Source organism: Nicotiana sylvestris, chromosome 5 (assembly GCF_000393655.2).
Source record: "Nicotiana sylvestris chromosome 5, ASM39365v2, whole genome shotgun sequence".
NCBI classification, from domain to species: Eukaryota; Viridiplantae; Streptophyta; class Magnoliopsida; order Solanales; family Solanaceae; genus Nicotiana; species Nicotiana sylvestris.
Genome location: NC_091061.1, coordinates 101496381 through 101520576, shown reverse-complemented (window position 1 = coordinate 101520576; position 24196 = coordinate 101496381). Strand labels below are relative to the sequence as shown.

Genomic DNA, 24196 nt, shown 5'->3' with positions numbered 1-24196 from the left:
GTACCATATGACCACGGTAGTGTAATATATGAAGTATTTTGAAAATAAATAGAATTTTAAATAATTTCTGATAATTCTTAAATTATGCGGATAATAGATTAATTACCGGGTAACGAAACATTACCCGGTTATAATGAGTGGATAAATTTAAAAAAAAAATCACCTCCCAAGGAGGTACGTGGCAGCCCCCTCCGTTTATCAAGGTGATTCATCAATCACCTTTAATAGGTGTCAAAAGCTTAACTTGGAAATCTTATATGATCAAGACCATCATTTTGTCAAGAACTAACAAAAGCAATACTTTGGCATTTAAGCCAAGAAGCATTCCATTTCGTCCAAAATTTCTTAGGCTCATCAAAATTCTGCTGTGAATTTTTAAATCCAAGAACCTGGAATAGATTGTTTTCGTCCAAATTATTTAGCCAAGGTTCGATTGGAAATTCAAAGAACAACAATTTTGTTCAAATAAATTTCAGGAATAGGTATGTTAAGGTTAAGCTCTTTCTTTATTTTGGCATGATCTCGTCGTTACACAAGTTTGATAACGAGTCATAAAGAAAAATTCATATCCCGGAATTTACGTATATTTTGTTAGTCTTGCAAATTGCGTATATTTCCTAGTTTTGTAAGTTATATCCTTATCGGGACTTCATATTCAGTTGAGTATTTCCTTCTTCCAGTCAAGAGAGCAGAGAGTTCACATATATACAGTATTAAAAGTATTTTCATTACCATCGAGCTATAATCGATGGGCAGGACCCTATTGGGCAACCTCCAATCAGATGGTAAGTTATATACCGAGCCTACTATGGCCGAGCGCTTATGAGCGAGCCCAGTTGGTCGAGATACAGAGCCTAGTATGGCCGAGCGCTTATGAGCGAGCCTACTACGGCAGAGCAAATATATATGTATACCGAGCCTTATAGGGTCGGACAACTATTTTACTTACTTTATTGAGAGAGTTAAGTCAGTATCAGCAGGTAAGCATATCTTCAGATTATCTTTGACTTCCAGCTACTTGTAGTTATTATATTATCAGTTCAGTTTTAGCTTTCAGTATATTGCCTTACATACTTGGTACATTATTTTGTACTGACGTTCCTTTTCTGGGGGTGTTGCATTTCATGCGTGCAGGTTCAGACTGACAGACAGGTAGGCCTTCTCAATAAGTGTTGCCCGAGTTCAGCTTGATCGGTAAGCTCTATGCCTTTCGGAGTTTCCGGGTCTAGAGCCTTATGTACATCTTGTATATATATGTATATATGTTATGAGTAGGTCGGGGAGCTGTTCCGATCACAGTATATTCATCAGTAGAGGTTTGTAGACATATCCTGTCAGTTAGTGTAGTATGTTGGGCTTCCAGGCCTTGTATGTATATTTGGTTGGTTTGTCAGCTGTAATAATTATGACGGCCTTGTCGACCCAGTTTTATATTGACATTTAGTCAGCATTCGAAGTCGTCTTACAATGTAGCCCATGGCCAAAGTATTACATCATATGTTCACAGCCCCTTAGTTGTAAGTTGGTACGCAAGGATAGGTGAGGCACTGTATGTGGGTCTCGCTCCCAAGTTCGGGGCGTGACACTAGGCCTTTCAATATCAGGAGTGCTCCCTGGATTTAAGTAACCCTGGAGTTATAGGTCTCCATTTTTTTGTCGTTGGCTTCGATCTTTTTTCCCCCAATTCCACCTGCTTTGTTAGTTCTTCAAGCATCTTTATTATTTCGGGGTTGGTACCGGGTTCAACTTCACCCAGCCTTTCCGTGGTTTATTCATTTCTTTGGATATTTTCCCGGGATGGTCAGGCTCAACTTTGCTGCGGGCGCAGTTTTGGTTTTGTAACTGGGCTATCGCCACCTGTTGAGCTTGTAACATTTTGAAGATCACCCGCAAATTGATCCTATCGCCTTCACCATCGTGCGTAACTCGGGCTACCGATTGGGCTCTTCCTCGAACGTTATTCTCTAGGTCGGTAGGCAAGTTTAAGTCGATGGCCACATGTGAGTTGGCATCGATTAGGTCCGCGACCGGGACTCCGTTGGGGTTAACAGGGGGCACCTCGTTGCTGGGCACTATATTGTTGTTCTCGCCATGGTGGCCAGACTCAGCATCAACGTTCAAGTGAGCAGATTGAGAGTTTGACATTCTTAAATTGACCTGAAATTGAAATCTCAAAGAACAGGCGTAAAACAGGGTGTGTTATAGAAATTTGTATCAAGTTACCACTATTATCCTTAGCCCCACGGTGGGCGCCAAACTGTTTACCCTTAAAAACGGATAACAATTGAATTTATACACGATTTTAAGGATATGTGGGTTAGTGTAATACAAGTGATCAATGAGGTTAGGTTAAGCAAATAAAAGATGTAATAAATGACCAAATCAATTATAAGAGTGAATCCGAGCTTGGTTAAAGGCTTAACGAGGGATCTGCTTTCGGTTCCGAGCTTGCACTTGTGAATAACTTATGAATAGGAACAAGAACTTTGAATAGCTTTCAAAAACAAAAGTATATTGCCTTGATATGCATGTTACAGTGTCCCTAATGAATAATAAATTTTTCCTTTATATAGTAGGAGAGTTTTACCTTAAGTACAATTCTAAGAAGGGTAAAAATCTTCCTCTTCGCTAATCACTAGTTTTCTGCTGATATGGACCAAGATTCACGTCGTGATATCCGATTGGGCACGGACATCACAGCCCTTTATGTGTATTGGGCGCGGACATCACAGCCCTTTATATGTGGTTGTTTGGTAATGCTCTCTGAAGTCTTGGGGCTCGAACCTAAACCAGAGGACGTGGTCCCAATGTCCCCAAGGACAGGTGTTTTGCCCGAGCCCCGATACGAGGGGCTCCTTGCTCTGATCCCGATTTCTTATGATCACGTTTCTGCTCCGTTTTCCTCATCATGAAACTGGGATGCTCGGTGGGCTCGGTTTTACTCGTATACAACTATCGAATTATTGCTATATAATTAAATGCGTGTGTTGATGAATTCATTAATATACTATCATCATCCTCAAATTAAACACATATATAATAGAGACACAAAAGACGTACAAGATCATCTCGACAAAGTATGTGAATGACAGATGCCCAAAGAAAATTACATTTTCTTGGAAATTAAAAGATGAAGTGTTGTGGAAGTTCACGTATTAGACTTAGAAGTAGATTAATTACATTAGCGTAGGATGATTTAAGATTTGCATCCCAAACTCATCCATTGACATAGAAAATATAAGAAATCATACAAAGTGAAATACTATTACAAACGCAGATAGGCATGACATCTAGGCCAAGCATACTCTTATAACAACAACAAAAAAATTGGATTTAAATTAATTTTTGGAACGGATTTGGGTGGCAAATTGTTCACAAGCTTTTTCACAAGATGCAATAGTAGAACCTTTAACAGCCAAGCAAGTTGGCATGCATTCTTTAGCTGAATTTGATAGGGCTTCTGCCACATTTGTATAGTGCATCAATGCAATAATTAGCATGTAGAGTATAAAGAACATGGTTAAGGCATTTCTCATTGCTGCCATCTCAATTTGGTTACTCTTCTTAATTAAAAGTTTATTAGATGAATGGAGAAGAATGCTACTCATGTTTTTTTACATATATTTATAGCCTTAATTCCCGAGGGAAAGGTATTCCTTTATTATCTCCATGTTTTTTCCCCTTTCACTTATTTAAGTTTTAGTGCGTGGTTTATTGAGACCTTACTAGCGGCTTGTAATATTTTATCTGAAAATCATCGAATAATTTTGGGAGACAAAAAAAAAATTGTGAATATTAACTCAGGACATTTTTCTTTATTTTTTGAAGAGCATTCGAATAGACGAAAAAAATAAATAAATACAAAATTTATTAACTCACACTAATGTGGCCAATGAGGACCGGGCTATGTCGCTGCACCCTCACATCTTCCATAAATATATTACTTTTGAAGGATCTAACACAACACCCCATAAATATATTACTTTTGAAGGATCTAACACAACACCAATAATATTTTTTGAAGGATCCGATAAAAACCAAGATTTTGTAAGAAATGTATTGTTATATTTACCAAGATCAAGCACATAGGTTTATCTTGTTTAATATTGGTTATTAACATATTATTGTAAACTGTGAGATAATAATCTTAAAATATGCATTTGTTTGCATTTGTACATATACATCTAGCAGAATACACTGCATCTCTTGACAAGGTATGATATTGCCTCTAATAACAGGTGTGGTAATAGAGCTTCATTTGGAAAGCAATGATTTTGCTGTCTGGGTTACATTTTCCTCTGTGAAACCATATTTCTTGAATACTTCTGAATATGGTCCGCTAGCCCCAAAGTCGTCGATGCCAATCACAACGCCTTCATCTCCAACATACTCCTTCCACCCTAAGGGCGATCCTGCCTCCACGCTCACACGTTTCGAAACGTTTGATGGCAACACAAGCTCCTTGTAATCCCTCGGCTGCCTGTCAAAAAGCCTCCAACACACGAGGGAAACCACTCTCACTCTCCTCCCTTCGTTTCTTAGCACGTTCGCGCTGGCTTCACATAGACACAGTTCTGATCCAGTGCCAATCAATATGATTTCTGGTAGTTCCTCGGAATTGTCGCTAATAATGTACCCGCCTTTCTCTACTGCATCAGTCGATGTTCCTTCGACGTTGGTTGCCACCTTTTGCCTTGACAATGCAATAAGACTAGGTACATCTCGGTTTTCAACAGCTACCTTATAGGCTCCAGCAGTCTCATTTCCATCAGCAGGTCGGAAGAGCAGCAAGTGAGGAACAGCTCGAAGACCAGCTAAGTGCTCAACTGGTTGATGAGTTGGTCCGTCTTCGCCTAATCCAATCGAGTCGTGGGTCATAATGTAGATGACTCCAGCGCGGCTAAGAGCGGATAATCTGATTGAATTCTTCATGTAATCTGAGAATACAAGGAAGGTTGCCGCAAATGGTATCAAGCCGCCACCATGCAATGCAAGTCCATTGGAAATTCCAGCCATTGCATGTTCCCTGACTCCATACCTAATGTTTCGCCCCCATGGGGAATCGGGCTGCTTGAAGTCTCCGAGATTATGGAGATAGGCTTGATTTGAGCTGGCAAGGTCTGCACTACCCCCAATTAGTCCAGGAAGCACTTTAGCGAGCACATTCAAGCACTTCCCCGAATATCCTCGGGTGGCATCCACAGGGTCAGACATGGACCATTTCTGATGATAATGTAAACAAGTATTAGATAAAGAACTCTCGATGAAGAAGAGTAAGCAAGTATGGAGGCTCAAACTATATCTATTATGAAATGTCTTAAACAACAATTGCAAACATCTAATGTCCAAAGGCTACCAAATGTAACACTAACATTCACCGTAATACTTATCAACAGCATTTTTGGCTCCTCCGAAGCTCAGACAAAATAATTTGGTCCTAGTTCTTGACATTATTCAGAAATCACCCACTGAGACGAGCGATTTTGTTTGCTAACTTATTGTGATTTCGTTGATGAACAATTAGTCTATCAGGTATTTCCCTTAATCTCCTGTTTAAAAGACTGAATTTAACTTGGAATTGTTTGTCTTTCTTTGAGAATGCATCCGCAAACACAGTTCAAATGAATTAGTTTCTAGATGTGTTTATGTCTTCTTAGAGATCCCTCTTTTTTATTTAGTTTTTTAAGTGTATAAAGGTACAAATTAGATGCATATTTTACCGGTAATGAGCTTTCCCAGCCAGGAAGCATTCCATCAGCAAGGAGAAGTTCGAATTCTGCCGCTTCCTCAGGGTATTTGCTTTGATAATAATAAAGTTTGGAGTTCCACTCCTGCTCCAACCTTCCACCAAGATCTGTTTGTGCTTGCATTTCCCTGATAACAAATGCGCTTACAACACGCTCTTCTTTGTCCTTATAGAAGTGCAAAACAGCAAACACTGAACATTATTACCTGTAAACCATAGGAATAACATGGAATGGTTCTCTATCATCCCATTTAACTTTCTGTTTCATTTGCTTTACATCATCTTCATCAAAGGTTCCATGGTGAGCTTTTGATGTTCCTTCCTTTTTTGACAATTTCCCTATTCTTGTTTTCACCTGAAAATATAGAACTTTTCAATTGTAGAGAATCTCCATCCAGAAGAATTAATGAAGACGTTTCTTGTCATATATTATTGTCACAATTCTGACACTGCCATACCCGGATGAAAGTTGGTTTCTCAGTCTCACTATGTGCAGAGATTAGTGCACTCTTGAACGCTTGTATATTTCCTTGTGTGTTATCTACAATGATAGTGTTCCATCCTAGAGCTTCAAATCGTGCGGATATGTCTTCTGAAACTGCAAGGTCAGTGCTACCGTCAATGGTATTATGGTTAAAGTCATATATCAATGTAAGTTTGTGCAGCTTCCAATGTGCGGCCAGGGATGCAGCCTCATTTGATATGCCTTCCATAGAACAGCCATCACCCATGATGCAATACCTGAAGAAATATTATCCAAGAGAAATGCTGTTCAGTTTCGTCCACAAATTAAAAAGGGATAGTACACCAACTTACGTTCTATGATCAACAATGGCGATATCAGGCTTATTGAATCTAGCAGCCAAGTGAGCTTCTGCTAAAGCAAGACCAACCGCATTAGCGACACCTTGTCCCAAAGGGCCTGTAGGTTAACACAAAAATTGGGACTATCCTGATCAGATTTCCTTAATCCAAGGAGGAAAGAGAACAATATTGTGGTATCATATACAGACAAATCCAATGCCTTCCTATCAAGTTATGCAGGACTCTTCATTCAATATCCAGCGCTATTTGCCTAGGTTTCTTTCTAGATGTGTTCCTTCATATCCAAGAGGCTATTTGCCTATCTCTTAAAGCAAAGTTAACAAGATTTTCTTCAGTATGAGTTCCTGTGAAGGGGTGTTTCGTGATTGCGTGACATGCATACAAGAAATCCATAATTCTGTGACAAAACTATCATCATACTATATTGAGAATATAGCTCTAAATTCTATCAGGTGTCTTAAAAAGAAAAGCGACATTTTACTATACCCGTTGTCACTTCAATGCCTTCTGTCACTCCATTCTCTGGATGCCCAGGGGTCCGGCTTCCAAGCTTGCATAAGCGTTTAAGGTCTTCAATCTGAATGACACAAAACTTCCATGCTTATTTAATTTGTATTTTTTGTCAAAACTGTTTGCTGAACCTGACAAAACATAAATCAAGAATGTCCCTTTTAAGTGCACAAAGCAAAACACTTGAATCCATTGGTGTTACCGTCGGAATCGTCTACGTTTGTACGTAGAAAAAACATTGCAGAAGAATCCACTGTTTTCCCCCTAACAGCTTGTAAAGTACTTTGAACTCTCTTCTCGGATGGAAACCACAAAAAAAAAAAAAAAAAAAAAAAAGGAAAGCGGAAAGCAAACAATGTACGAAGAATTTACTTCCAAATAACAAACAGAGGAAAAGAATCATATTGAAAAGCTCCTAACCCAACCCCTTCCTTCGTACAGCCCGTGTATTGTATGTAATCCAAATATTCAGTATGTTCTGTCATTGTCGTGGGTCCTTCACTCTCTCGTGGGTCCTTCACTCTCGTTAAATCCATGTGGATTGCATCATGAAATAACAATAGAACTTTTCCAGACATTAATAAAGTCGTGGTCTAATTAGACAACATCTTGCTTCAAACATAGGAGCTGCTACGAGTAAAATTCGAGAAAGAGAGCCGAATGTATAGGAAATTGATAAATGTTAATTGGCAGCCTACCTGATAAAAAGATAATTAACCTACTATAATAGTTTAAACTACAATGACTGTGCAAAAAGAAAATCTATACTTCCACTGTATAAAGTAGATCCTTACTTCAATGATAAGAATTTCAGATTAAACCTAATTTCACTAGTTAAAGAGGAAATGATATGAAATGTCACAAGGTGCCCCATTCAGGCCTTGAATTATGCTAATACGAAACATAACTCATGCCATTCCAGATTCTTCTTTCCCTTTTTGGACTTATTCGTCTATCTCTACATATTTGTGTTTAACGAATCCAAAAGGAACTATAAGTTTGATACACAAATTCAGAACCCATAAACCTCAAATTGTGGCTTCGTTGGTTGACGTGTGTATCTCAGTAGTTAGTTTTAGGCTTTATTATCAATGTAAATTAGCCTGGTTACAAATACAACAATCTGAAAGCATCAAAAATAAAATAAAAAATGACAAACATTACTTTGTATATATACCTGAACAGATTGGAAACCAGCAAGATGAAGGCAAACATAGTGAAGAAGAGATCCATGGCCAGCACTCAAAACAAACCTATCTCTATTAAACCACTTGGGATTTCTTGAATTGTATCTCATGGCATGCCTATACAAGAAATAAGCAATTTCAGCCATCCCAAGTGCCATTCCACCATGCCCTGCCTTTGCATGTTGCACTGAGTCTACTATCAACATTCTCACATTCTCCACACATCTCTTATCAACCAATTCTTGCAAATATTCCTCATCTGAAATCTCAAAAGGGTATGCTCTTTTTAGCTCTTCCTGCCAGGAAACCTTGTAATCTTGGTCTTTGAAAAGACTAGGCTGTTTGCTTCTTGGAGTAGTATTATTGTCTGTTCTTATACTGTTCTTGCACCGGAAATTACACCACAAGGCTAGTTTGTTGCTATGGTAACTATATGATCTGTTGGTTTGGATAGTGAGTTTGGGCTCATTTAAAGTAGGAAATGGCTTGAACAGAAGATTAGAGATGGCCATTATTCTTTTCTGGGGGGGGCGGGGGGGAAATGTAGGTGCGTATAGGAGGGGATGGATATATAAGAGGGTAATCTTTGGTTTTGGTGATGAAACACGTAGCGGTAATAGTACAGAAGATGAGAAATGGGTACACGTATTTGTGAAGAAAGGGCTGGCATGCAAAGAGGAGTAGTGACATGTAGCAGCTGAACGCATCAGGTTGAGCCACTTATATTTTGGAACTTGTAAGCTCTTCACTATCCCTCATTTGACTATGGAACATTGTCATTTAGTTGGAAAGATGGCTTTGGTGAGCTAGCCTGGGAACGATAAAGATTAAAGAATTCTAGGGGAAATTTTTGACGTGTGATAATTGAATTTGATCCACTATATATAACATAAATTATTTGAGGTAAGTCGAGATGTCACCCCTAAATACTCTGACAACTAGTTTGGGCAGAGCCATGTGTAAGTGCGGACGACCATATAACTGGTTTGGAAGTGCAATTTGAAATCATATCGAGCTTTCAGTCAATGCTTTTGATAAATTTCAGTATTGCTTATTACAGGTTGAAATGTATGTATTTATATACATGTGATTATGCATAGCCTGCATTCTTTGAGCTTGAACATGAGTTGCATGTACATCCTGCAGTGAGCAGCTGCATCTCAATCAGCTTATATATATATGTACGGTTTTATTCTGTAAGGAGAGTGCTTGTGCTGTAAAGAGTTGAGACATTGGTGGTGAGTGAGTCAAAATACCACCATGGCACCATGGCTTCGCTGTTACTAAGAAAGAGATAAATCTGATCATTCATGGTGATTGAGAAAATCATGCATTCACAGTGACAAGTGCAAAAACCACAACATTTGAGCCGAACATCTATAAATATATTGTGATGTTACATTTATCATTTTGCAACTTGTCTTGCTATTCACCCATTCCACCTACTCTCTTACAGTCATCTAACAACAACGACGACGACCCAGTATAATCCCACAAGTGGGGTCTGGGGAGGGTAATATGTACGCAGACCTTACCCCTACCCCGAAGGGTAGAGAGGTTGTTTCCAGGAGACCCTCGGCTCAAAAAAACAATAGGAGATGCTATATTAGTACCATAAAAATGCGTAATAAAAATAACAACAATATATAAGAGATACGAAATATGAAATACAGGATACGAAATACGAAATACGAAATATATGGCTTGTATAGTACAACTAGAAGGTAAAGTCCTGCATCAATAGACGACCACTGACATTCCTAGTCTAACTCCTAACTAGATAGTCTCTCTCACTTGTGCTGTAGAAATATTCACACTCTCCCCTAACCTACAACCTTAATGCTCGACCTCCATAATTCCCTATCAAGGGCCATGTCCTCAGTAATCCTAAGTCGCGCCATGTCCTGTCTGATCACCTCTCCCCAATACTTCTTAGGTCTCCCTCTACCTCTCCGCGTGCCCACTACAGCCAGTCGCTCACACCTCCTCACCGGTGCATCAGTGCTCCTCCTCTGAATGTGCCCAAACCATCTGAGTCTTACTTCCCGCATCTTGTCCTCCATGGGGGCCACACCCACCTTCTCTCGAATATCTGCATTCCTAATCTTATCCATCCTTGTATGCCCGCACATCCACCTCAACATCCTCATCTCTGCTACTTTCATCTTCTGGGTGTGTGAGTTCTTTACCGGCCAACATTCAGTTCCATACAACATGGCAGGCCTAACCACTGCTCTATAAAACTTACCTTTTAGTAACGGTGGCACTTTCTTGTCACACAAGACTCCCGACGCTAACCTCCACTTCATCCACCCCACCCCTATACGGTGTGTGACATCCTCGTCAATCTCCCCGATCCCCTGAATAACCGATCCAAGGTACTTGAAACTACCTTTCTTGGGAATGACTTGAGAGTCAAGCCTCACTTCAACTCCCGCTTCCGTCGGCTCAACTCCAAATTTGCACTCGAGGTATTCCGTCTTCGTCCTACTCAACTTGAAACCTTTAGACTCAAGAGCATGTCTCCAAATCTCTAGCCTCTCGTTGACGCCGCCTCTTGTCTCGTCAATTAGAATAATGTCATCAACAAATAGCATGCACCATGGAACCTCCCCTTGAATATGATGAGTCAGTGCATCCATCACCAGGGCAAATAGGAATGGGCTGAGCGCAGACCCTTGGTGCAATCCCGTAATAACTGGAAAGTGTTCAGTTATCTAACATGGCAGAGATTGGCAAGTGAGCTACTGAGCAACATGACAATGATATGGCACTGATGGGTGAGCTGAAAGTCGCAATATCAAAGGAGTCAATGGAGCGAACAAATGCTGCCCTTGCAGTTTCAGAGTCTAAAGGAGTTGAAAATTTCCACAAAATGGAACGATAGAAGAATACATGTCGAACATTTTCTACTAAACGAAGTGGAGAATCGGCAACGAGAAATGCAAAGTTCCACCATGTATTTGTGAAGATCTTACCAAAGATAATCAGTAAGGAGGAATTGCAGAATGCTTTCAGTTACTACTAGTGCAGTAGTTGACAAGTGACGGTTCGAAAATTAAAGTTTGTCGGGGTTGTCAACTTTGGAACTGCAGAAGACGCTGATAATATCGTGGAATCTTCAAATTTGTATAAATATGTACGTACTTAATATAAGATTTACTCTTGAAAAAAATCCTTGTAATAATATTACTTGTAAGAGAACTCAATCGTAATCAAAATAATAGACAAATATATTATGAGATCGAAATGATATCAACTCGTTGATTTATGTAAAGCCCATTGCTCAGTCTACAGAAGTCATTCAGTACACAAAATACATAGCCCATGATACTATTGCTTGTTGATCAGTCGCCTACATCTGTATCAAACTACGAGCGAGCTAGCACTTACCTCTTTGCGCTGATCCACAGTAGAAAGAAATCTAACATGTGCTGCACTAAACATTTTTCCAAATTACATAGATGCACCTTCCACTGAGGAAAGAAGCAAATTCAGAAGGTTTTATTACTAAAGTTACCTGCTCTTGTGCATGGATTTGCTGAAAGAACTGTTAAGAGAGGACCATGTCGCGCAACAGGAATTACGGTGCACTTTCTGGTTGGGAACAAAGCATGTGCAGAAGCTTTTTGTACTAAAATACATTTTCTTGCACATTGATTTGCTGAAAGAACTGAGTAAAGAACCATATCATGCAACAGGGATTTTGGGTTCGCCTAAATTTACAAAAGCCTGTGCTCGAGCCATGCGTCCCAGTGCCGCATCCCAAGAGACAAGGTGATTCATAAACACATTAACGTACTTTGCTTTATCATTCTGTGAAAAGAGAGAAAACAAAGACGGACACATTAGAAACAGTCTCCTTGTAGAAAGCAAAAGGGAAGAACTATCGGTTACCTTGTAATCCAGATAATAAGCATGCTGCAAAATGGGAAGAGCAAGTAAATGATGAATATCTTTTCTCAATATATAATATTAGCATGTGGAATGCAAACTCTAAAAGGTTTAAGATTTCTTTCAGAGACTGAGTGAAGGGTACATGGGAAAAGGAGGGCAAAATACTGTCTAAGAACTCACCTCCCACAAGTCCAAACCGATCAGGGGCTGCAGAATCAAAGAGATACCAAATGAACATGCAAGTACTTGTAATCAAGAAAATGTAATTTCTAAGGTAGTATTACAAGTTATTGAACATTAAGAAAAAGAATCCTCACGATGTCATTCCACACAAGAGGGTTGACAGCATTTGATGTCTTAACAATTGCAAGACGCTTCTCCTCTCTCTTCACTGAAATAATCAAACTGAAGGTGTTATCGAAGAACTTAAAGGAGATGCATGGACTGCTCAACTGTGGTTGAAAAAGGCTATAAAACTTTCCAACTGATCAATCAGGAGGTTTGTGCGATGAAAACTTTAGGGGTCTAGCAAAAGCATGAATATTTACAACAACAATATCAACAAACCCAGTGTAATCCCACAAGTGGGGTCTGGGAGAATAGTGTGTACGCGGGCCTTACCCCTACCTTGTGAAGGTAGAGAGGCGGTTTCCGATAGACTTTCGGCTTAAGAAGCGGAAGCAACCAAGAATAACAACACAAGAAAAACAAAGACAAAAATACTATGTGTAATAACAAAGATCTAAAAATAAGAAATACAAGAATACTACTAACAATACTGGTAAGAATGACACAATATGGAACAACAAAGATCTAGGAACACAAAAATGTAAGAATAATACTAATACTACTGGTACGATTAGGAGAACTCTCGACTACCTATCAACCTACAATCCTAATTCTTGACCTCCACATATTCTTATCGAGGGTCATGTCCTCGGTAAGTTGAAACGTTGTCATGTCCTGTCTAATCACCTCTCCCCAATACTTTTTTGGCCAACCTTTACCCATGGTCAACCTCTCACATCTCCTAACCGGGACATCGATGTATCTCCTTATCACGTGCTCGAACCATCTCAACCTCGATTCCCACAATTTGTCTTCCACGGGGTCACTCCCACCTTGTCCCTGATAACTTCATTCCTAATCTTATCTTTCCTGGTATGTCCACACATCCATCTCAACATCCTCATTTCAGCTACTCTCATCTTCTGGACATGGGATTTCTTAACTGGCCAACACTCAGCACCATACAACAAAGTCGGTCTAACTACCACTCCGTAGAACTTGCTCGTAAGTCTTGGTGGCACATGAATATTTAAATGCAGAGAAAAATGACCATGTTTGAATGATAGTTGATGACAAGAAATTAGAGATTTTGCTAAACCTTTCATCTACTTAATCCTCATGATTATACAAAAATTGAGTCGACGGACAATACGAAGTCCAGAACTTCATTCTGAACTCAGTCCATACACACTATGTAGAGAGATTAAGGCCAAAATATATGTTTGATCCTTCTCATTTTTTAGCTGTCCAAAATATTTTAAAAAATGATGGGGAAGTGGAAGTTTAATATACGAGTTCAAAAAACAAAAAGCACGAGCTATCCTCATGACATAGTTTAGCTGTTCAAATGTCCACCAGCTGTACCTCAATTAAGTTAATTAGTGATTTGGTTTTGAGAAACACATATGCAAAGACAATTGAAACTATATTAAAAGAAGACTACAAGAGAATATAAATTCTAGTTCCCAAATACTAGAGCTTTCTCATTAGAATAAAGAGCAGCCAAAGAAGAAAGCAAACAAGCGTGACAGCCAAATCCATATGGAACATTAGCTATATTTTTTTGGGGCAACTTACAGACGAGCCAAATCCATCCAGAGCCAAATAACGCGAGAGCTGCTTCTGTAAACTTCTCTCTAAAGTTGGTAAATGAACCAAAATCCTTCTCAATCTGCTGAAGGAGTCCTAATTTAGGCATGTCACCGCCTCCCGGTTGCATGGACTCCCAGAAGAAATCATGATTCCACACCTGGAACGAATAAGATCCATAAGTATTGTCCTAGTAAAATTAGGCTCATAGAATATGGACGAATTAGGTGAAAGGGAAGCTGATATTTCTTCTTGATTGGAAAAATTCAAAAATTTAAAGACAGAAATTGAATAACAGAAAAATTGTTGAGGAAATCCTCACAGATATAATTTTGATAAAAATTCATAATCAAAAATTTAGTAGTATCAATTTCCAAGAGTATTTTCACTCAGAACAAAAGAAAACAACTCTTGCTTATACGACGTGTCTGCAAAACAAATACTCCCTTCGTTTCAACTTATGTCACACTTTCCTTATTAGTCTGTTTCAAAAACAAATAACACATTTTTATATTGGGAAACAATTTAACTTTAAATTTTTTATTTTACCCTTAATGAGAAGTTTTTATAGCAACATAAATGTTATGACCGCATAAAACTTTTACTCTTTAAGCTTTTACGACCACAAGTTTCAAAAGTCTCTTCTTCTTTTTTTTAAATTCCGTGGCAAATCAAGCTACGTCACATAAATTAGAACGGAGGTTAGTTTGTAGCATCTGATTACTCACTGTTGAATTTTGTGATAACTTCATCAAAAATTTTGAGCCGGTAGAGAAGGAATGCATTTATTTATTTATTTATTTCATGTCTGATATCCTCATGTTCGGGCCTAATCTATTTTTTGGGTCAAGCACATGGAATATTTCAAAGATGGTAGCAGTGAGACTCAAATACAAGACCTACCATCTTGGATTGTAGGACCACTCATCCAAAAGCTTAACCCATTAGAGAGGACCACATTAATTTATTTATATTATGTCTGCAATACTCAACACAGAATATCCTAATGACTATGTTTTTTATTACATTTTTCCATTTAAAAATAACTTTTGTAGTATAACACATCTGATGGAGTTAGATTATGGAGATCCATCAGGTCACTTTGGCCTATTCTAAAGAATCACACATCCATTAAAGTGCAAGATGGCAATAAAACCTAATTCTCGAAAGATAACTAGCTGGGAGATGGATGTTCAAAGGACCTCTTCCTGATATGTATGTTCTGGCACAACATCAACAGAACACAATAGCTGAAATATGGTCCCCCAAGGATGGACACTTGTTTTCAGAAGAAGTTTGAATGATTGGGAGGTGGCCAGAATGACTGACTTCTACAAACATCTGGAAAGATTCAAAGGTTTACAAAGTGGGATGGATACAATAAGGTAGCAGGGACATAACAGTGGCATTTATAAGGTGAATGCAGCATACAAGATCCTGAATCGAGCTAACCTGCAGATTAACAATTGGCCTTGGAAGCATATCTGGAAAATCAAGATTCCCTATAAGGCAGCATGCTTTTCCTGGTTACTAGAAAAGGAGGTTGTTCTGACACAAGATAATCTTGTAAAGAGAGGGATCTCATTGTGCTCAAGATGTCACTTATGTGGAGAGGATGTTGAGACAGTTAGCCATCTATTTTGCAATGACCAGCTATGGAAGACCTTTATTAATCTCAGAGGCATAGCTTGGACAATGCCTAGTAAGATTACTTAAGCTCTTTTCAGTTGGGATGAAACTGGAACTGGTGCAAGAGACAGAGATAGATGGAGAACTGTCCCAGCATGTATTTGGTGGACAATCTGGAAAGAAAGGAATTCCAGATGTTTTGAGGATAGTAGAAACTCAGTGCGGAAGATCAAGCTTAACTGTGTTTTGCTTTTTTGCTTTTGGTGTAAACAGATCTATACAGAAGATACTGTTTCAATTCTAGATGTCCTAGAATCTTGTTAGGCCTAGGCCTGAGGATCAGTTATTTCTTTTGTCTACTCGCTTGTAAATATGGTTTCAGTACAACCTATGTACTAATTTTATTATAATATACAATATGTTACCATCTCAAAAAAAAAAAAAATAACATATCTGAAATAAGAGTATAAGTCGCAACTTGCAGAAAATAGTAAGCATGGTGAGAGTGAGTGTAGGAGGGAAGAAGTTGAAACAGAGAGGAAGAGAACCATGTTAGACGCAGGGAAGATTGTTTTAGCTGCCTCGAGCTATTGGCTATAGTGTTTGAACTTAAATGTACAACAACAATCCAGTGGAATCCCACAAGTGGGGTCTAGGGAGGGTAGTGTGTAATGAAAATCTTGAAGTAAATTAGGATGTTGACCGAACAGGAGATCACAAATGAGAATGTAATTTATAAAGACCGCACATGATTTTATGGACTGAAAACTATATAAGCCACTGCATAAGTGATTATTATCACATAATCAACTAATATGTGTTGGGAAAGTAACACTTGTAGTTCTGCTCCTCTCAAAGGTTTTTTCAGATCTCTTCAGGTCTCTCTTCACCATGAAATACTTTTTGCTTTTATATGCATTTCATGTATCTAAATACTTAATTTCTTGGTTCCGCCAATTAACACTCGTACGTCTATAGCATCAGGAACTATAGATAGAGGATCTTTTTCATCACTCTGGCTCCTGTATATGAGGCTGAACATTCTAGCAAAAGGCAGATGGAGAACTCCCACCTAACAATAATATCTGGTTTCCTAGCAAGTGACTTGCTTAGGCCTTCCATTTAAAATATTGGAACAAAAGATGCTTAAGCTCACGATATTTGGTACACATAGTATAAAAAGAACCACCAATTATTTGTCAACGAAGGCATGATTCGAAATGGAAGATATGTTTTACCTTCCAGTGTAACTGTGCTAAATTTGTAAAAATCTTATAGAAGAAGGAAACCAATCTATGGCAAATGCAAGATAGCATGATAGAGTCTTGACGCCAATACCTGGGCAGCATCACTGAATTCAGGTAATGGATTTCCGTTGTTGTATGTCACTTTGATAAGTTCCTCCATAGTGCATCCATAAAGTATGTCATTCTTCTCAAGCTGTTTGTTAAGAGCTTCAACATAACTACGATGATGCTCTCCCCAATGTACCTCGAGCATCTTTTGGCTCATATATGGTTCTAGTGCATCCTACAAGGGCAGAAGGAAAAACGTAAATTAGTAGCCATTAGGACATTGTATATGTAAATTTGACATATATATATAGGTGTTATTTTTTGTTTACTCCCTTTTTTTTAACTTTTGGCATTATTATTGGAGTATTATTATTATTTATCATTATTATTATTATTCGATGACAGAGAAATCTGTCGAGGGAAAATAGTTAGGACCAAAGCAACCTTTGAAGCTCGGGAATAATGGGTTCATCCCTCTATCTTTCTCTGCTTAAATACCAGGTTTAGTTCACATGGCGTATTAACACCGAATATCAAAAGCCAAAAACATAAAACTTACAAGCTTATAAGGTGGGGTTTTAAGGCCATAATAAGCAAAAACTTTTGGTACTCCATGATGTCCATGAAGGCTTCTCTTCTGCCTCAAACCCTGCATTTGTAGCACAGCCATTTAACACTTACATACAGAGAATATATAAAAAGAGCACGACATAGAGTCCGAATTACGTACAACATTTGATAGCCTTGAGGGTATGTTCAGTTGGCTCGATAAATCAGTAGTCACCAACAGTTGTCTAGAACTTGAAGTACAAAGACTGTTACAAGAAGACCAACTCATTTTTTTTTACAATTTCCTTTCCCTCTGCTTATCTTATAGCTCAAGAAAACGTCACTGCAAACAACACATTAACATTATTGAATCCAGAGAGGAATAGGAGAAGCACTTAGCTTAGTACAGTGGTTTGTTATATTAGTCATTTCAACAAACAGGTTGTGCGCAAGTTTGGAGGTGCAAATAACTTACATGTGGGGAATGACTTCTCTATATAACTTCTTTTAGATTGTTGCCTCAATTATCAGCTTGCACTCTCTTTCGCTTCTTCTGTGCGTGTGGTGCTATCACTGTAAGCTTTTTTGGTTCTGTAATTCCACTTTGTGAGTTCCTTTTCCCGCTCAACTATAGACAAGACTGTAGAAAATAATGGAGTTTCAAGATTTTTTTTTTTCTCTGTGACATCTGAGCGAATGAACATTATAAGCCCATACGTCATCTATTGGGCTACTTCATGTGGCCAATATGTATAAGCCCATATAAAACGGGTAGTAATAGGGAGAAATTCAAAAATAGCCAGATTTACAAGTGGTCATTCAAAAATAGCCACAGTTTCAAAAGTCATCGAAATTTAGTCATTTTTCATGTAAAGATAAATTTGAACAAAAACACTGTTCAAAATCCGGAAAATACTCCAGAATAATATACTGGAGTTCCAATTAAAGTGACATTAATCGAAATGGGATTATTTATTTATTCAGAGTCGCCACTTGGGATAATTGTTATGGTGTCCCAAGTCACCAATTTATTTTAAATCCCACATCGAGGAAATTAACTCTTATTTATGGTCCGCGAACACAGAAGACCGGGTAAGGAATTCTGTTAACCCGGGAGAAGGTGTGAGGCACTCCCCAGTTCCGTGGTTTTAGCACGGTCGCTCAACTATTAATAATTGGCCTAATTATCTGATTAATTACATGTTTTAAACCTATTGTGCATTTTTAACTTCCAACCGCTTTTAATTATTTATGGAGTTATTTCTGGAACAAGTCATGATTGTCATACACTTGTTTGTTTTTGTACACCTTGTGAATCGCATCACCGGAACCGTACCCACGATCTACAACATATTTATTTTATTATTGTTTGAAGTTATGGTCGGGTCACATGAAATGCGCACCCAAATTGGAGATTATATATCATGACTATGCCACGAGAACCGTACCTATAGTTACGATGGTTATCATTAACGTGCCTAAAGCAAACTACGGTGTTCATAATTTGAGATTGTTTATTTTTCTTTTCCTGTTTTCCTAAGGTTTTAGATCATGCGTGGAAGTCAAAAGTTATGGAATCATTATGATAAAGACACATTGATGCCAATCTATAAAACGGGTGTATGGGAATTTGAGAATACAGTTAACTTTTTCCATGTTAACTATGGGAGATATTGGGGAGGAAATGACTTTAATTCTACCTTTTCAACCTTGATTTCTTAATTCTTTTAGGGCCAACGATTGGACATGCAATGCTAGAGGTCACGTTTAATTAAGGAATTGCACTAAACTTCTATCAAGTTGCAGGTGAATGTCATTGGGTCTGCATTGAAGCACAGGCGCAAGCCTACGTGCGCCTACAGTAGAGGTGTACATGGACCGCGTTGGTTCGGTTTTTATCAAAACCAAACCAAACTAACTATATCGGTTTGGATTGGTCCGGTTTTGTCGGGTTTTCAGGTTTTTTTGTTACATGAATATTATTTCAATCTTACTTTGTTAAAATTATAGATAAAGCTTTGATAAGTGAATATATGTTTAGTAAATATGGAAAACATTGACAAACATATGATCTATTAAAATATTCTAATGGGAGAATTTTTTTAGTAACACATGATAGTTATTTTCTTAGTCGTCTAACAATAATTTTTCGTTAATTTATGCTTTCAAGGTTAATAAACGAGAGGATCCCACATATTTCTACATTTTCTAAAGAAAAATCACTATAGTCTTAAAAATATAAATAAAATTTATATATTTATATGTCAGTTTGGTTCGGATTTTTTTACTCAATACCAAACCAAGTCAAACCAAACTTAGTCGGGTTTTTTAATCGGTTTGGTTTGGTTTTTTGGTTTGGTGCAGTTTTCCGGTTCGGTTTGAACACCCCTAGCCTACAGCATCTCAAATCAACTTTGTGGGCTTTAAAATAATTTAGGCTACTGGAGCAAGCCCATGTCACCAAGACAAACCCAATTCAAGGTTTAAGAAACTATATTCAGCACATAATTGCGGGGATTCAACAATCAGTATTCATGAATTATAAGATTCTAATCTAAAAAAAAAAAACAATTTCATGCTTATATTACATGCTAGATAAAATGAGCTAGCTAAATTTTAGGGATTATACACAAATAGCAACCAGTCACATACTAATTTTTGCCAATCAAAAGTCCAGTTCATATTGGCTTTATTTCAAACATCCCATCCGAATTTATAGTTAAACAGTGAATGAGTATTTAATCAAGTATATAGATGAACAAAATTGAGGCAGATTTTATAATGCTATGATATATGTGTAGTGGTTATATGATTTGAGACTAAAATCAGTACCTGAATAGCAGAAAAATAGTCCACAACGAGCCAAGTAAAGATAGAGACGAAGATGAACAGAGCTTAACAAAGCAGCAACAGCGATTTCAGCAACAAACGGTCCTTTAATCCCAGAGATTGCCCAAAATATCGGCTAAGTGAAGCAACTTGTGAAATGTGGGAAGAAAAGAAATCAAGCTCTTCTCTTCAAATCCCAACGTCTAATTCTTGTTTCTTTTTTGTTTTTCTTTAGCTCTTTGCTTTTTTTCCTTTTTTTTAGAATTCCAGATCCTTCTTTGAGTCCAAAGAGAGGTGAGACGAAGAGGGGTGTGAGCAGACCGGAAGGAGTGATGGTCTCTTGGGTTGAGTGGGAAGTTGGGAAGAAGAAAGAGAGGGAACGACGCTCAGTTAGGGTTTTCTCATGGGGAATCTCATCTTCTGGAATGGGTGAGGCTGCTGGTTGTTGAGGTTGTTAGACAAGGTGGATAACGCTGCTACGTTTTTTTCGTTGTATCTCATTGTTTTCTAAGGGTTTGGGAATTCAAGTATTTTTCAATTTAATGTCAACTTGGACTAAAAAGATTTTTTTCCAAACTACATCTACTCCCTTATAAATATTCATATAAAAATTTGGTTATAAAATGAACTAATTTGACTTCGGTCAACGTTTTGGGTAAACGGAGCCGGACCCGTGATTTGACGGTCCCGGAGGGTCCGTAGGAAAATATGGGACTTGGGCATATGCCCGGAATCGAATTCCGAGGTCCCAAGCCCGAGAAATGAATTTTTTAAAGAAAATTATTTTCTGGAATTGTTTGAGAAAATTTGAATTGAAAATTGAGTAGAACATGTTAGTATCGGGCCCGTATTTTGGTTCCGACGCCCGGTACAGGTCTTATATGTGATTTAAGATGTTTCTGTGAAATTTGATGAAAAACGGATATCATTTGACGTGATTCGGACCTAAATTGCTAAAGTCGATAGTTGATGAAGTTTGAAAAAAATCCTTTGATTTTGAGGTTTAATTCGTTGTTATTAAGTTACTTTGGCGATTTGAAGCACAGATAAGTGCGTATGATGTTGTTGAGTTAGTACGTGTGTTTGGTTAGGAGCCCCGAGGGCTCGGGTGTGTTTCGGGAAGTTTTGAACTTGTGGAAAAGTTGCAGATTTCTGCTGTTAGTGCCCAGGGATTTAACCCTTCGCGTTTGTGTGGTCCCTCTCGCGAACGTGTAAGGCAAAAATCCCAGGTGCCCAAATTCTTCTTCGCGAACGCGAAGGTTGTGACGCGAACGCGAAGCTGAGGGGGGAGACCCTTCGCGAACGCGTAAGGTGTTGGGGAGGGGTCACCAAATTATTCATCGCGAACGCGGCCACTGGTACGCGAACGCGTAGGCTTGAGGAGCCAAAACTCCGCGAACGCGAGCCTTTTCACGCGATCGCGAAGGCCTAGCAGGTCTGACTCTTAGCGAACGCGATGAGCCTGTCGCGAACGCGTAGAGTAAATTCGCCCAGTTAATTTTTAAAATCCAGAACATTAGCCTTACGGGATTATTGCAAAATTTCATAAACCCCTTCTTCTCCAAAGCTCTTAGGCGATTTTTGAAGCCTTTCTTCACCGTAACCTTTTGGGTAAGTAATCATTAACTTGTTCTTCATTTTTCATTAACACCCACTAGATTTCTAGACCTAAAACATGTAATTAAGGGTAGAAATTAGGGATTTGGGTAAAATTAGGGTTTTTTGATTAATTGTGATTTAGACCTCGTTTTGGGGTTGTGAGCACGTGATTTTTGTTTCGCGCGACAATCGCTCCAAAAGAAATAAAAAATAATAACAATGGGTCCTGCTGTACAATTTTTGGATTTTTACATGGCACTCTGTTAATTATTTGTGATTTTTGCCCATTTTTACCTTATTAAAACAAAATACAAAAAATGTACGTGTCATGCGTAATCTGAACCGCAACACGGTTGTTAAATAGAAAATCATAAACAGGCATCTTTGTCCGTGATTTTGTTTTGTTTGATTTTTACCTGTTTTGAATTATTTTAATGTGTGTGTAAGTGTTATTTAATTTTAATTTGATTTTTTTACTTAGTTTTGTCTTTTTTTTAAAAAAAATGAAAAAAAAAAAGAAGAAGAAAAGGAAATAATAAAAAGACCCCTTCCTTTTTCAGACTTGGGCCAATTTTAACAAATTGGCCCAAACAAATTCAACCCAAAACCCAGGCCTGCCCGGTCCAGACCAGTTGATGCCCAGGGTGTCTAAACGACGCCGTTTTAATCCAGTATGATCTGGGCCGTTGATCTCAGATTGATCAACGGCCAAGATCACCTCCCCATAACCCACTAATGACCCCGACCCGTTTCCACTCGGACCGACCCAAACCCTCTAAAAGATGAAACGACACCGTTTCCTTCAAGCTGAAGGATCCTGGCCCTTCATCGTGCCTCATCCGACGGTTGAGATCGACCCACCCATTCCATATATAAGCCTCTTACCTTACCCTGCCCCCCTTATCCAAACCTCAGCCTTCGTCGTCTTCACCAGAACCCCAAACCCTAGAGCCGCCCCTGTACCCTTCACCATGAAAACCGGCGGCACGGACGCCGGTGACCCCGCCCTTAACACCATAGAATCCCCTTGCCATCCTAAACATGGATCTGTTGACTACTTAGTTCGAATCCCTTCCCATCTTCTCGAATCTTCATTTGAAGATTCGAGTCAAACTCGATCTACACCAATCTGCCCTAAATTCATACCAGACACTCCCCACATCCCCCTCGTGACCAAACCATACTTGGTTTGGTCCGAATCTGACCAGGGAAGCATGAATCCCGGATCTAGTTTTTAAACCTTAGGTTTCCTCGTCACTGGTCCTTGTCTTGTTCGAGCCAAAGAAATTAAGGTCTAATGGACCTTAATCGAAGTGTTTCTCATCTGAGAAACACTTCGATTAAAGTCCGTTCAGCCTTAAGAAAGGTCTGTCCGAGTCCGAGTTAAGGTTTTGATTTTTCGGGATTTAAGGTGAGTTCTGTTCTCTTTTCTTTATTCTGTTAATCCATGTTTTGTTTAAAAGGCTGTTATTGTTGTTGTGTGATGGCTGTTTCAGATTTTTACCAACTGCGTCCTGTCCACCTTGCCTGAACCTTGTTTTGTTTGATTGAGTTGTCTTCTTCTACTTGTTCTGATAATGTGTATGTATGTATTCGTTGTGCAATTAGTTGAATTCCAAATTTGTACTGATCAATTGGTTCCTCGAGTACCACTTTGCTTAGTCAGTGTAATTCAAATCATATGTCGATACTGTTAAATGTCTGATTTTGGTTACGATTGTATGTGTTATAACTAGTATAGTCGAGTCGACATATGTCGTCAATTAGTTTCAGCTGTCCGAACAATAACAAATCGACTTATCTTCTGCTAAGCATTTGTTGAATCAATTAGGAACTGAGTTTGTTTACTTATGGTCGTTAATTTGAATCAGAAATGTAAAAGGAATGCTTTGTTTAAGTTCTGAATTGGAGGGCATGTGCACTTGTGCACAGCATGTGCATTTGTGCACCACAGGTGCATTTGTGCACAGCCTGTTTCCTGCATAAAGGGGTTTTTGATTTTAAAATAGTTTGACAGCATATGCTGTCAGATTATGCCCTGCTGCCCATATCCTGCTTTAGTTTAGAAATATTAAACCTCACTTAAAAGATGAGTCTGCCAGGGAATATCATGGGAGTTGGTTTATATTTAAAGTAAGTGGAAACTGAAACAAGACAGACCACATGGGAGGGGTTTTCTTTGGTTGTTGAACAGGCTGTGTTTAGTATGACTTTAGGCTTATAAAAGGGGGGGGGACAGACAGAGATAAAGA

At 38.6% G+C, this 24196-nt stretch overlaps 2 protein-coding genes across 5 annotated transcripts; both read right to left on the bottom strand.

Annotated features, from left to right (window-relative positions):
* Nucleotides 1–4139: 4139 nt before the first annotated feature.
* LOC104234556 (transketolase, chloroplastic-like) lies at nt 4140–9841 on the bottom strand. The gene is made up of 7 exons (XM_009788134.2): nt 8259–9841; nt 7058–7148; nt 6563–6668; nt 6205–6487; nt 5953–6101; nt 5721–5874; nt 4140–5223 (listed from the first exon to the last, which is right to left on the bottom strand). The coding sequence occupies exons 1-7, from the start codon at nt 8973–8975 to the stop codon at nt 4255–4257; spliced, it is 2469 nt and encodes an 822-aa protein (XP_009786436.2). The 5' UTR covers nt 8976–9841; the 3' UTR covers nt 4140–4254.
* A 1639-nt stretch (nt 9842–11480) lies between these two features.
* On the bottom strand, nt 11481–20874 carry LOC104234557 (superoxide dismutase [Fe] 3, chloroplastic). Of its 4 annotated transcripts, XR_011407634.1 has the most exons (11): nt 20349–20852; nt 17992–18156; nt 17698–17859; nt 17527–17616; nt 17011–17202; nt 14032–14203; nt 12483–12556; nt 12346–12372; nt 12166–12189; nt 11789–12084; nt 11481–11707 (listed from the first exon to the last, which is right to left on the bottom strand). XR_011407634.1 is itself a non-coding variant. In XM_009788138.2 (10 exons), exons 3-10 carry the CDS (start codon nt 17803–17805, stop codon nt 11959–11961), a joined length of 813 nt encoding a protein of 270 aa, XP_009786440.1. In that variant the 5' UTR covers nt 17806–17859; nt 17992–18156; nt 20349–20874; the 3' UTR covers nt 11481–11958. The 4 variants fall into 4 exon arrangements, 3 of the variants coding, with proteins under 3 accessions (XP_009786440.1, XP_070030654.1, XP_070030655.1); XM_009788138.2 differs by having other exon boundaries at nt 11481–12084; nt 20349–20874; XM_070174553.1 differs by having other exon boundaries at nt 11481–12084; nt 17992–18107; nt 20349–20766.
* Nucleotides 20875–24196: the final 3322 nt, after the last annotated feature.

Coding starts and splice junctions, on each gene's coding strand:
- LOC104234556 (XM_009788134.2), bottom strand. CDS start 8,975: ATGCGTTCAGCTGCTACATGTCACTACTCCTCTTTGCATGCCAGCCCT. Junction 6,669..7,057: donor AGGCATTGAAGTGACAACGG/GTATAGTAAAAT, acceptor GTTAACCTACAG/GCCCTTTGGGACAAGGTGTC. Junction 5,224..5,720: donor GCTGGGAAAGCTCATTACCG/GTAAAATATGCA, acceptor CATTATCATCAG/AAATGGTCCATGTCTGACCC.
- LOC104234557 (XM_009788138.2), bottom strand. CDS start 17,805: ATGAGTTGGTCTTCTTGTAACAGTCTTTGTACTTCAAGTTCTAGACAA. Junction 12,373..12,482: donor CTCTTGTGTGGAATGACATC/GTGAGGATTCTT, acceptor TTGATTCTGCAG/CCCCTGATCGGTTTGGACTT. Junction 12,085..12,165: donor CTTATTATCTGGATTACAAG/GTAACCGATAGT, acceptor CTCTTTTCACAG/AATGATAAAGCAAAGTACGT.